The 14,556-nt window shown below is 47.2% G+C and overlaps 1 protein-coding gene across 2 annotated transcripts in view; it reads right to left on the bottom strand.

The window, feature by feature from the left end:
• The window catches only part of DCX (doublecortin), a 145,184-nt gene that overhangs the window by 33,848 nt on the left and 96,780 nt on the right, over positions 1-14,556 (bottom strand). For both annotated transcript variants that reach the window (XM_056859395.1, XM_056859396.1), the window contains exon 4: positions 8,868-8,970. In XM_056859395.1, coding sequence (XP_056715373.1) covers positions 8,868-8,970 — 103 coding nt within the window. The remainder of the gene's footprint in view (positions 1-8,867; positions 8,971-14,556) is intronic.

Below are 14,556 nucleotides of genomic sequence, written 5' to 3'. Positions count from 1 at the left end.
GGCAGTCCCCCTTGAGGCCGCTACAGCCACGTTGTTTTTACTTTTAGCCGCGCTCGGGTGGGGCGGGAGCTTCAGCCTGGAATCCAAGTGCGCATGTCTGTAGTGTGGCTTCGCTTTTCTGCCCTGAGTCATCAGTTCCGCTCTGGCAAGGCCAAGGGGGAGAGAGTCGAGGTGCATGCGCAGTTCGGGATTTTCCCCTCGAACGCGCAGGTTCGGTGAGGCGCAGAAGGAGTGGTGACTGGCAGAGGGGAGAAAAAGGCACGAAAGTCCGAGTGGGATAAGCGGCCCTCGGCTCTTTCCTGGCCCTTCGCTCTCGTGAGGTGATAAAATGGAGCTCCGCTTTGAGGGATAACTGCAGTTCTGTGCACAAGCAGTGTCCCAGTCACAAGAGAGGGGGTTTCCTCGCGAGAGCCCCGGCCTGCTTGGAAGAGTTTTTGGGGAGAGAGGGGAGGACAAGGAACGCAGTGCATTCTCAGAGGCACTCTTTCCTCCGTGCCAGGAAAGGTTGCCGCGCCACACAGTCACAGCCGTTGCGCAACAGGTGGTAGTACCGTTTGCTTGTTTGTTTTAAACTTTAAAATTTAAAGTAATTATATATATGGATACCCTGGGCTGCCAAAAAAACAAATGTGTTTTCTTTATCCTATTGAAAATGTCATTTATGCAAATTTATGCAAATGTGACGAGGGTCACAGATTACTTGGCAATTGTAAAAGGGGGTCGCGACTCGAAAAAGGTTGAGAACCACTGCTCTAATCCCGACTGTACACAAAGAGCATTTATGCTGGGCTGTTTCCCTTGCGGTCACCCCGCCGATTGCTCCGGTGCTTCGTTTTGATTATGCATGCCTTTCCCGACCGTCACAAGTTGCCTCGCTTTCCCTATGTGTTTCCATGAGTTTTGCCCATGTTTTCCCAGTTGCTGTTTTAGCGAGAATCCGGAAAATGCAGGCAAAATGCACAGAAATGTGCAGGGAGAGCGAGGCGACCTCTGACGGTCAGGAAAGGCAGGCATAATCAAAACGAAGCACCAGAGCAATCGGCGGGGGTGACCGTGGGGAAACAACCCTGCATAAATGGCCAGAGTGTTCACTGCACTGCATCTTGGTGGCTTTAGGAGGGCTTTCTAAATCTATATAGTGTGTTACACAGCCCTTTACTTCCCTCCTAGCATAAATTGCATAAACTACAAAAACAGTAATTATATAGAATAATGTATGCAAAACCAAAGGTATTTTGTAAATCTACTCTATTTGCCTAATTTATTCAGAACAGAGGACAGCATGTTGAATTTTTTGCATAGACTATACCCAGCCCTGGCCTTAAGCTGCAGACAGGACCCAGATGCAGAAGGTTACAGAAAACACCAGAACTACTTAAGTCTGTCTGAAGACCCTGGAGGACAGCCATTGGCAGCGGAGACAGCTGCTGTCCCTGCTAAACAATGCCGCCTCCCCAAGGTACATTTGCAACCAAAAACACAAAACAGAAAGGGCTTGCTGCCCATTTGGAGTACTTTGTGGAAATCTTCAATTCATGCTATCTCAGGCAATCCAACATCCGAACACCACTAGCTTTTCTTATTGAATTAATGTCTAGACTTTGCCATCGTGGAAACTGGACCTGTGAATCTTTATTTCAAGCCATTTCTGTTTTCTCACACTGGATAGCTTGTAAAATGCACTTACTTTATTCGTGTTCCTGCATTTTTTATGTATAAAAATCAGTGATATGTACATATATTAAAATTAATTTATGATGAACATTGTACATGTGGATGATGCATAAACTGTGTATTACATACAATCCATGTACACAATAGAAATAAATCTACAAAAGCAATCACAAAATGTGGAAATGAAATAGGGAACATTTGTGCATCTGTGATAAGAATGAGCAACAAGAGCATTTCCAAAGCTGTCTCATGGAAGCAATATGTAATATACAGCCATACAAATTAAATGTAGGAGAAGGAGAGTATTTATATGCAGAAGTACAAAATTATTACATAGCCGAGTTCACTAACAAGGGCTGAGCTGAGAGCAAAGTAATTTTATACCTCAAGAGGCAGGGCAGAGGTTGGCCAAAAGCTTACCATATTTCTCTATAATTATGAACAAAAGAAATAAAATGGCATCATCTGAGATGTCACCATTGGAAAAAAGGTGACCTGTCAGAACTAGGCATGGGGGGAGGGGGCTCCAACACTTAATCAGGATTATTATTTTTTTATGAGGCTGTAGCAGGACTCTCTCTAGGAGCCCAAAGACACTGCCAAGATCAATAGATTTAAAGGAGATGGGATAACCTTTTTCTGAAAGAGCTCAGAGGCAGAGAAGTAGGAAGCAGCTGGGTGGATGTTCGGCAGGCATGAGGCAAGAGAATATTTTGCTTCATACTGATAGTTGATGGTCCATCAGAAGCTGATAGCTGGCAATGTGAGGAATGTCCTTCAACTGGTCCGGCAGCACCATGCATGACCAAAACCATTGTGGAAAAAGATGCATGCTTTCAGGACATTGAAAACCTCCATCGTTTCAACCCTCACTGCTTTGCTGACTAATGAATGCCGGGATGGGAGGAGGACAAGGGCGTGGGTCCTGATCCAGAAATTCTGGAGCAGGTTCAGGAGCTTACATGCATCTCCTCCAGTGTCAGCACCAGGTTCCACCGCATGCTTCAGAATCCTGTGAACTAGTTAGCAAATGCTATCATATATTAAATCTGAGGACTGGATCCTGTACAGGTACAAATATCCGCACAACAGTCCCCCTCATGAGTATAATTCAGAACTCAGCAAACCCTAAAAATATGATCTGTACAAAAAAAATTGGGGGGGTTAAATAATATCTAAAAATATTAAGAATAGAAACTCACAAAAAAAGGCATTTGGGAGGCATACAGGGTTGCTATAGCAAACCAAAATGGCGCCCAACATTGCTGCAGTGCTCTCCACTACTAGGCGAGTGAGAAAGGGATGGAGGAAGTGAGGAGGAAGGGAAGCCAAGCTGGAGCTGGTGGAGGGGTAAAAAGCAGAGCCGGAACCAGTGGAGTGGGACAAATTAGGTTGCCAACTCTGGGTTGGGAAACCTCTGAAGATTTGGGGGAGAAACTTGGGGAGGGCAGGGTTTGGAGAGGAGAGGGAGCTCACCAGGATATAATGCCATAGAGTCTGCCCTCCAAAGCCACCAAATCCTCCAGAACAGATCTTTGTCATCTGGAGATCAATTGTAATCCCAGAAGATCCTGGCCCCACCTGGAGGTTGGCGACCCTAGGTGAAGCAGAGCCAGATCCATCATGCTGGGATGGAAAGCAGAAGGAGAAAGGGAGAGAGAGTGATGCAGAGCCAGAGGGGAAATGACATTTCTCCTGCATGATATGTCCTTGTGGGTCCTCCTCTTGTAGATGTATAAAAGCCAATCACCAAAATTCAGTCTAGGGTTGCCAGGTGCCCGCTGGTGGTGGGCAAACCCCAGGCAATTTGCCCCTCTCCCCGCCGACCACCTGAGGGTCGGCGGGCAAATGTGCACCTGCGCGTGACTTCCAGTTTAGAACCAGAAGTTCCGCCTCGCGAAGGCCTTATACCTCTTAATTTGAGTGGTAAAGGGCCACTTTACCACTCAAACTTAGAGGTATAACCCCCTTGCGAGGTGGCACTTCCGGTTCTAAACTGGAAGTGATGCGCGTGCGTCAGCGCACGTGCGCACACACTTTGAAGAAAAAGCCTCCCGCCATAGGAAAAGAAGGACCTGGCAACCCTAATTCAGTCACATGCTCTAGTGGGAGCGAGAAACACAACCCATAATGGCATGATACAGAGGAGGAGCCAGTAGGTTGCCAGCTTCCAGGTGGTGGCTGGAGATCTCCTGCTATTACAACTGATCTCCAGGCGATAGAGATCAGTTCCCTTGGAGAAAATGGCCGCTTTGACAATTGGACTTTATGGCAACCCGGAGATGGCAACCCCAGGAGCCAGGTCTCAGCAAATGGGAATATGCCTTATTTCCACAGGGATGAGGTCAGCTAGGACAGGAAGCAATTTTAGCCTTACCCTTTTCTTTAATCCTTTTTGAGCGATTGACTGCCATTCATTCCTACCAAGCCATGTAATATGCTGCACTTGGAGACAGAATTGGGGTGAGGCTGTGAATTCCTTCTGATGCTGCCCATGATGAGCTCTAGAGTGGTAGAGATGCTTCCAGGTCCTATTCATCCAACATTTTCCCTGGATCGCGGAGTTTCAAATAACCTGGCTCTGTTCCAATGCATTAGGAATTCTCCCTTGCTTTGCACAGGGCCCCATCTGTGAGGAGCTTTCTGTTTCTTTGGGTCTCCCCCCCCTCCCTCATTACTGATGCACTGATAAAGTACCACAAAATGAAATCTTGGTGTGATCAAACATACCATTGCATCAAGATACTTCCTAGGTGTTGTTTTTGTGTGCAGCAATGCATGAGAGCACCGATAAAATACTACATAAAAAAGAAACCTAAGGCAGTTATACGCTTGATCACACCAAGACTGCTTAGTATGTAGAATTACACCCTAATTTCTTCTCTTGTTTTATCAGTAAACAAAGATGCAGTAGTAACTCGTGGAGTGGGGGGGATACAAATTTGCAAATGAAAGCTTCATCGAGGTGCACTTCCGAATTAATTTTTAGAAATTCTCCTAGTCAAATGGAAATTCAGGAAGACTAGAACTCGGGGCAGGGTGAAATTATGGAACAATAAAGTAACAGAAAAGGGAAACCTCTCGTTCCTACAGCTAGGGTTGCCAAATGTCCCCTGTCCATTGGAGGGGTGTGTGTGGCGGGGACTTAGGGTTGCCATATCCAGGCTGGGAAACGCCTGGAGATTTGTGGATGGAAGCTGAGGAGGACAGGGACCTCAGTGGGGCATCGTGACATAGAATCCATCCTCCAAAGCATCCATTTTCTCCAGGGGAACTGATCTCTGTAGTCTGGAGATTAACTGTGATTCCAGGGGATACCCAGGTCCCACCTGGAGGCTGGCATCCCTACCTACAGCCTACTTCACGCTAACCAAAGAGGCAAAGAAGGATTTCTTAAAATGTTTGAAAGGCCTAGGGGTTGGCAGCCTTTAAGTGGGGCCTGGCATTCTCCTGGAATTACAACTGATCACACGAAGAAGAAGAAGAAGAAGAAGAAGAAGAAGAAGAAGAAGAAGAAGAAGAAGAAGAAGAAGAAGAAGAAGAAGAAGAAGAAGAGTTGGTTTTTATACCCGATTTTCTCTATCTTTAAGGAGTCTCAAACCGGCTTACAATCACCTTCCCTTCCTCTCCCCACAACAGATACCTTGTGAGGTAGGTGGAGTTGAGTGAGTTCAGAGAGAACTGTGACTAGCCCAAGGTCACCCAGTAGGTTTCATGTCTAGGAGCAGGGATTCAACCCGGTTCTCCAGATTTGAGTCCACCGCTCTTAACCAGTACACCACTCTGGCTCTTCTCTGAAGAAGAGGAAATGGCAGCTTTGGACTCTATGGCATCATATCCCTGCTGAGCTCCCTCCCCTCCTCAAACCCCACTCTCCCCAGGAAATCTCACCCCCAAATCTCCAGGAGTTTCCCAAGCCAGAGTTGGCAACCCAACTTGGAAGGAAAGGGTTAAGCGTAAACATGCCCACACAGAGGTGAGTAACCATTGTCCGAGATATTGTCTGGTGGCACATCTGAGTGTGGGGAAAGTGTGAGGAAGCCTGGCAAAGGAAAGGGTCACAAGCAAAAGGGATAGGGTTGCCAACCTCCAGGTAGTAGCTGGAGATATCCCGCTATTACAACTGATCTCCAGCCAATACAGATCAGTTCAGCTGGAGAAAATGGCCGCTTTGGCAATTGGACTCTATGGAAGTCCCTCCCTTCCCCAAACCCCGCCTTCCCCAGGTTCTGCCCCAAAAATCTCCTGGTATTTCCCAACCTGGAGCTGGCAACCCTAAAAAGGGAGAGATGGGCTAATGCTGGATGGAAGTTGAGTCCTGCACTCTCTCTACTCGTTCAGACCTAGCTTACATGGATGGTCATATCCCTCCCAATCCCCACCCTCCCTGGAACCTGATGAGCCCTTATTAATGCCCTTAATGCACACCAGGAATTTCTGCTTTCTGCATCATCTATGCATCTCAAATGGCTGCCTAGACCATCTGCAAACTCCTGTTCTGTTGGCTGGCAGCATGCCTGGTGGTGTTCTCTGGGCTCAGACATCTCAAGCTGGGCTTCCTGACCAATTGTACACTGGTCTGATTTCTTCAAAGTTGTTTTTTATGCTATATGCAGCTTCCCTGGAGCTGTGGGAACCACACCCTGATAAAATATAAATCAGGTTCAAATTGCAGTCAATATCTTCATCTCAGCCTTCAGTCTGCTCAATCTTCAGGGCAACTTTGGAGACTCGCTTTGAAAAATCCCATGCCGCACAAAACCACCTAAGTCAAATAAAGTCAGACTTCTGGAAGATGCCACATAGGGCTGCCAGTTTGCATTTCCAGGGGCAGCAGGATACAGGAGAAAAATAAAATAATGACTGTTGAGGCTATGGCATGATTTCACTTCCAGGGAAAACCCAGAAATGACGTCAGTCATCTCTAGGAATCACTGGAAAGTCTGTGGTTTTACCTTAAAGTTCCCAGTGATTCATAGAGAAGACTGACATCACTTCAGCATGGTGTAGTGGTGTAGTGTTTAAGAGCGGTGGTTTGGATGCTAATCTGGAGAACCAGGTTGGTTTCTTTACTCCTCCACATGAAGCCAGCTGGGTGACCTTGGGCTAGTCACAGCTCTCTTAGAGCTCTCTCAGCCCCACCTACCTCACAGGGTATCTGTTGTGGGGAGGGGAAGGGAAGGTGATTGTAAGCCGTTTTGATTCTTCCTTAAGTGGCAGAGAAATTTGGCATATAAAAACCAACTCTCCTCCACCTCCTCCTCCTCCTCCTCCTCCTCTAGGAATCACCAAAAACTCACATGTGAGCTATGTGATCAGGGAAGATCATGTTGTATCACATATGAACATAGGAGATTTAGGGGGGAGCCTCCATACATCCAGACATGACCCTATATGACATCTGTGCATCCTTTGCTCTAAAGCATAAAAGAAAGTAAATTCCATGCCAAAGTCACACAAATTCGGCACAAAGAAATATTAGATTCTGGAAGAGAAATTAGTTATGTCAATGAAATGAATCTGAAATAATTTTGTCTTGGAATAATTTTTCCAATGAGAATCAGAAACAGAATAAATTATGGAGGGCCACAAAGCCATATTATCCTGGCTGGTGGAAATCCCTTCTGAGTTTTCATCCAACTGCATATTAAGAAAAAAAGAAATTATTTCAGCCCATTCCTAAGCCAGAGGGTCAAATGGGCTTAGGAGGCGACCAGCCGCCTACGCTGACGTCCATGCCACTTGCGCCATGCAAAGTGGCACGGATGCCAGCACAGTGCCACCTGCGCTGGCCCCCCAGGACTGCCTCAGCAGACCGGCTCTTGGACGCCGGCTTGGCCTCCTGCTGGCGCAAGTACTTGCTCCGGTGTCCTGGGGTGTTCTGGGGGACCAGGCTGCTGGTAGACAGCCTCCTAACCCTTTTCAGGCCGGGAACGCCCCCTTATACCTCAACGGTGCTGCGCCAGGTTTTTGCTGGCGTAGCATCGCTTTTCTCTATGGGGCTTTCCGCCCACTTTTAATTTTTTTTAAAAATACCCCTTTGATATCCTGCAGCAGTTGCGAAACCTCCTTGGAGGAGCCACGGCAGTGCTGCAACCATGCCATCCCCGGCCGCTGCAGGGCTCAGGAATGAGCTCTCAGGGTGTTAGGTTCTGTAATTGAAGCATTTGGATAAGCAATAAAAAGGTAGAGTGATGAAATGTCTTCTACATTATACAGCCATATAGCTATAACAAGATGACACCCCAAGACAGTTTACATAGCTCTTCTGAAATGTATAATGTTGGCAATGAGACCACCTCTTTTGCCTTGTAGCAGGTCTGTCAGTGTCTGTTAGATTACGACCGACACAGATGACTCAATCAGTGAGAATCCCAAAATGGCAACTTCCACATTCCGTGTTTTCGGATACCTCTACATTTATCATTTTGGGTGAAAATGCATGGTCGCTTTATCCTCCTTTAATCCCTGTTTTAGCCAGGATCGAACGCACATTAGGCGAAACGCATGCATTCGATCCAGGCTGAACCCTGGCTGAAACAGGGATTAAAGGAGGATAAAGCGACCATGCGTTTTCGCCCATATACACCAGCCTTCGGGACAGATGATAGCAGCTCAGCAAGCTCTGCTGGGGATGACTCTCTGTAGGACCTAGAACCTCTTCTGTGATGCCTCTGGGAGTTCCCCTCCAATAGAGCTGCCACCAGACTTTCACAGGACGTGCATTTAGAAGCAGAGATGGAGAGTTTCCTATTTAAGTGAAAAAACAGGGAATCGAAGGGGAATAGGGTTGCCAGGTCCCCCCTTGGCTCCGGCGGGAGGTTTTTGGGGCGGTGCTGAGGCAGGGATCGTGTGCATGCGGCAGCGCCAACGTGATTACATCACTTCCTATTTACACCCAGAAGTGCCGCATCACGATGGGCTCGTTAAAAAGCTCGTTGCGATGTAGCGCTTCTGGGTGTGAACCGGAAGTAATGCGATTTCAAATGTTTCAAATGTACATGCCTGTACCTTTTATAAGACTGACAAACCACTGGCTTCAACAGGCTGCTTTTGCTGCTGGTACAAGCACGGGCTCACAAAACCTGATTATTTAAAATTTAACGGTCCCACGGAAGTCTGAATTCAAGCAGAGACAAGAGCAGTAAGATCTCGCAAAAACACAGACCACATCACAGCATGATTGATATTACCGTTTTCATCCAGAGAAAAGTCGTCCTGTGCATAGCGGAATTTTTCTGGACCACAGGCAATGAAAACATCATCATCCCCAAAGAAATCGTGGAGGCAGGTCACCTACCAAGAGAACAAAGCAATCCATTTAATTTTAATTGGCTGCACCCGGTTACGGCTCAGGTTTCATGCAAACTCCTCCCCTCGATTGCTAATTCTCCTGTTTTTCATCGGCCTCTTGCAAGACACGATACACTTCAAGCATAAGCTATTTTTTTAAAATGGGAAACCTGCTACTTTGCAAAATTTAATGGTTCAAGACCTCACCAGGCACTACAGATTGTGGTAAAAAGCCCCCACCCCCACCCCAGGAAAGCACCTAGCCTCTAAACCCACATGGAGCTCATTCACTCTTACGCATGTGTGCTGTATTATTGGTAGTGGCATAACACAGTGACCAACCTCATCCACCCTGGATACACCACACAGATGCAGAGAAGTTTAAGGCCTTTTTGCACCTGTGGAGGGTGGGATCCTCCACATCACCACCACCCTCTGGTAAGCACGGAGGGAGGCAAGGCCTGGTGTCTGCTGAGAGGGGCACAAAATAGGGAGAGGCCTCCAGTTCCATTTGAATGTAGGGTTGCCAGGTGCCTGGTGGTGGCTGGCAAACCCCCAGCAATTTGCCCCTTTGCCCGCCGACCAGCTGACGGTCGGCGGGCAAACGTGCACGCACGTACACACCGCTGCAGGCGACTTCCGGTACAACCGGAAGTCCCAACTAAGAGTTTGAGTAGCATCAGGCCTCTTGCGAGGCGGGACGTCCGGTTGTAAACCGGAAGTGACGTGCATGAGTGTCGGTGCGTCCACGTGTTGCCGCACGATCCCGAGATGTGCCTTAAAAGTCTCCCGTCAGAGGAGAGGTAGGACCTGGCAACCCTATTTGTATGCCCGTTATCATCACTGGGCATATGAAAGTCCTAAAGAAAAGAACATAAGAGGAACCCAGAAGATGGACCCATGATCTACCTAGTCCAGCATCCTGTTTCACACAGTCACCCTGGAGGACCAACAAAGAGGGCATAGGGGCCAAGGCCTTCTTTTAATGTATCTTCCTAGCACTGGGATTCAGAGGTTTACTGCCCTTAGGCTTGGAGGCAGGAACATGCAGGAGGGGGTTTGTTGTTGTCTGTGTTGCTACGTCACTTCTGCGGAAAATCCAGAAGTGATTTAAGGTAGCTCTAGAAAGCATCGGAAACTCTATGGTAAAACCCTGATCCTAGAGCTACCCTATATCACTTCTGGGTTCCCACCAAAAGTGACATAGTGGTACAGATGACATCACTGGGTTTTTTTAATCCCATGGCACTGCTCAGAGAGGCAGCACGTACGGTAACTAGGGCTGCCGGAGGAAGGCCTCCCACTACGGTTGCCAGGCCCCCCCCTCTCGATTGGCGGGAGGTTTTAGGAGGCAGGGCTGGGGCGGCCATGCACATGCCATTACATCACTTCTGGGCTTATTTCTGGAAGTGCCGCATTGCTGTGGCCGCTTTAGTATTCAAACTCCCAAATTGACACTCCAGAGCAGTTGGGTGGATTGGTGGGCAATTGCCCGCCGAAACCACCCACCTGGCAACCCTGTCTCCCACCATAACAGGAAGCCTGGCAGCCCTAACTGTCCTCCACACGTGGGAAGAGTGATTCTGGTATCATAACAGCAGACTGAATAGTCAAGTTATGCCTTGTAGTAGAATTAGAGGACACACAATCATCACTGATGAACAGGGCAGGAAACTGTAAGATTGCCTTGTTAAAATCTTCTGCTCCTCAAATAGACCTACCAAATAGCCTCAAAATGGAAGTCCTGTTACACCACTGGCCTGACTGGAGACTTAAGACCATAGCCCATTTCCCGATACAAAACATTTTCCATGCATTGATCTGCCCTTTTTATATTGCGTTCCCCAACCAATCCCTGGTGTGGATGGCCCACACTAGCCTGGTCTTCTCAGATCTCAGAAGCTAAGCAGGGTCAGCCCTGGTTAGTGTTTAGATGGGAGACCACCAAGGAAGCCCAGGGTTGCTTCGCAGAGGCAGGCAATGGCAAACCACCTCTGCTCAGCTCTTGTCTTGAAGACCCAACAGGGTCGCCATACGTTGGCTGTGACTTGACAGCACTTTCCACTACCACCACCCCAACCACTCCAAAGTCATCCCTACCTGGAGCCTCTGCAGGTCACTTGCCTGGGCCATGTGAGGCTCATGCCCGTCAGCTGACCTCCTACCCAGTAACAGCATACTTCACTAGAACAGCCACCCACATCATTTCACAATAAGAATACTTCACAGAGGAGCAAGACAGGATCCCACATGGCTAGCATCTACCAATGACAGCTACATAAAGGAATGGGAAAGACCGGCTCCCTCGCGGTATCTGCACGAAGCCAAGAACAATGGCAGCCACGCAAATAATAAGCAAGAAATCAGCTCTCCTGCACTCATCAGCCCGAGTCTGACAACTTAATTGTACCGTATTGTGAACTATCAGTTGTGATTACACAGTAACAACAAGATAACTAAGTTTCACGATGAAGCTACTGGAAATAGCAATAATTTCACAGTACTTCACCACATCGCCCCGTCAGCCTGTCTTACAGAGCGTTCGAATTAAGGTGAGCCAGAACAGAGCAACCATATAAAGGAAAATGGAGCTCTGACTACAGTCTTCTTTAGTACAGTGTTTCCAATTATTTGTTATATAAGCATTTGATTGTTAACTTGCTCTAAACAGTTAGGAGTCCTAAATATTTTAATTTTGTTATCTGCTTTTGGCTGGTTCTTTTCACATGAACAAGACGGTGTTTGGGAAACAGAGTAACTTTGCTGACCAAATTGAACTCAAAGCTCTGCATGGCTTGGTAGTCATGTATCAGAAGGACTGTCTTCTCCCATGCGTTCCTACCTGGGGATGAAGACGCGAGAGAGGGCCTTTTTGGTGGGAGCCCCACAGTCATGGAACAACCTCCCCATGGAGGTGTGCCTGTTCCCTCGCTGTCAGTCATCAAGAGGCAGCTGAAGACAGATTTATTTAGGACTGCATTTGACTGACTTACAGCGCAATCCTAAGGGGGGGGGGAGTTGCGAAGTGCCTAGAGATGGCGCAGCCACAGAGCAGCCGCACTGCCTCCAGAGAGGCTTGCTGCGCCACAGCCAGCAAGCTACACAGGAGAATTCCCTGAAGCCCGTGAAACTGTTGTATGTAGTTCTATGGGCTGTGCCACCATTTTTGCTGACTATAAGTTCACTCTGGCAAAAGCGGGCATGCCCAGGACAAAAGGGCTCAGGGAGCTGACTAATTTCAGCCCCGCCCTGGGAATGCACCCTTTGGCGCTGGCGTGAGCCCCTGCGCTGGAGATACTCTGCTGTGGTGGTGCCCAGGCATGGCGCTGCCGCACCGCTCCCCGGTGTAAGTGGCCTGGTGCTGGTGTCAATGCCCATTTGGATGGCTCAAGTGGCATTTACATCGGCGCCGGGGTCACACCACCTACAAAGCCCTTTCTGCTCCTCCCCTTAGGATTGCATTGTTAGTTTTTTATTTATTGGCAGTCCTAATTGGATTTTTAAAATTGTAGCCTTTTCTGTGTTTTTATAATTGTTTTATTGATATTGTTTTTATTGCATTTTTAACTAATTATTTTATTTATATTGTAAGCCTTGAGTTGCTCAAGGGATAAAGGCAGCTGATAAATGTTTTAAATAAATAAAATAAAAAACTTTACTTGGCTTAAAAAAGAGGCATATTATGCCCAATGCAAAACTGTTCAAGCTCCCCAAAAGCAAAACAGGTGATCTGGTAATAGAAAGGATTACGGCAAACACATGATAGAAATTCTTTTTCTTGTAGTTTTCAAAAGGTTCCTGGCTCCAGTCTCCCAATGGATTTGAACTACAGCACTTCTCATTGTGCGAGTTAAACTCCAGCCTGGCTTATACAACCCAAGTTGCAGCATTCATTGTGGGCATGCTTATTTTCAAAAAGGTGCCATGCCTACCGGGCACATTGTACATAAGCTAACTGTCTACTGAGCCAGAAGTAGTTCATCTCTATTGCCACCAGACGGATCTGAACTGGACTGTGAATAAATTAATTTCAAGCTATGATAAATCAAATGCAAGGCTTTCCATGACCCTGATGGGTTTCAACATGTGACACTATTACAGCAGACTGAGCACAGATAGCCTGACAGCTGTGGCAACGGCAAAGAGTTCCCACTGCAATTTTCGGTTTTCACACATCTTTTACATTTCGTGTTGTGGATGTCTGGGCAGTAAGAATTTCTAAAATTAATTTTGGAATTAGAGCATTTGCCAATTTTCTGTTGTTATCAGTTTTTTGATCTACATTGGTGTGCACAAAAGGGGGGCTATGACGTCTTGCGGAAGAGGAGAAATCCCTATCTCTTGTCCTGGCTCTACTTCCCCCATCTTCTCTTTTCTTCTCCCAGGTCACCCTGCCCCTTTCTGTCCCTGCTTCCCCGCCCCCAGCAGCTCCTTTTGTCCACCCCGCCCCATTCCATCCCCTGCTCCCCACACATACTGCTGGCTCCATTCTCAAGTTGCCACCCTACCTCCTACCTCTAGCACATCATTTGGGGTCACTGAAGCAACCCATTCCAATGGTGGAGTTCTCATCACTGTTTTGCATTGCCGTGGCAGAAGTCTCGCGAAGAGTTCTCACAAGACCTGAATGAACTCTGTGTTTTCTTTTTAATGATTGTGCATTCACAGATATCACTTGTATTGTTTTGGGGATCCCCCTCATTTTTAAAAATAACTTTGCATTTTGCCCCAAACCTCGGGATTCATTCAGATTCGCAAAACCTTGTGTTTAGGGTTGCCAACCTCCAGGTAATAGCTGGAGATCTCCTGCTATTACTACTGATCTCCAGCCGATAGAAATCAGTTCACCTGGAGAAAATAGCAATTGGACTCTATGGCATTGAGGTCCCTCCCTCCTCAAACCCCGCCCTCCTCAGGCTCCACCCCCAAAAACCTTCTACCAGAGGTGAAGAGGGACCTGGCAACCCTACTTGTGTTATAACTCTATGACCCCACTGTGTGGATTTTTTTGATACACACAGGTTCCTGATAAATAAAACCCACTCTGAAAAAGAGAGGTCATTTGGAGCCCCCAAATTCAGGTAGACAGGGAGCATTTTGGAAGCATTCCTAGGCTCGTTGGATGCCTTCTTAGCCTGGTAATGCTGCACAGGAATGGCCCAGCCCATTTACATCATATTTAAGGACGGTGGGAGCAACACGAAACACTTGTAAGAGGAAATGTTTGACTCATGGCCTGCCCCAACTCTAAACCAAGCCTAAAAATTACTTCCAAACAAGCTTGACTCACTTGAAAAGGTTGGTTGTCACTTATGTTTATTCTAGTTGGATGTTCTAATTACATTCAATAATTAGTCCAGAGAACCAGAGGGATCCCAGGAGGAAACACGTCAGTGGAAATATATCCAGAAGATATCCTGCACATCGTTAATTGTTCTAAATGTTGCTTTATGCTCCTAGCAATGAATATATTAAGGCGAAGCTCAGGAAATAGAGGAGCAGCTGGCTAGAGGGAAACCCGATGCTGAAGCTGGAATAAGCACAGGATTATGAATCCTATAATCGCTACGCTATAGGACAAAATCAACT

The sequence above is a fragment of the Euleptes europaea genome, chromosome 13 (genome assembly GCF_029931775.1).
Source record: "Euleptes europaea isolate rEulEur1 chromosome 13, rEulEur1.hap1, whole genome shotgun sequence".
NCBI classification, from domain to species: Eukaryota; Metazoa; Chordata; class Lepidosauria; order Squamata; family Sphaerodactylidae; genus Euleptes; species Euleptes europaea.
The sequence above is the reverse complement of the archived record's forward strand: the minus strand, read 5'-3'. Positions and strand labels throughout refer to the sequence as shown.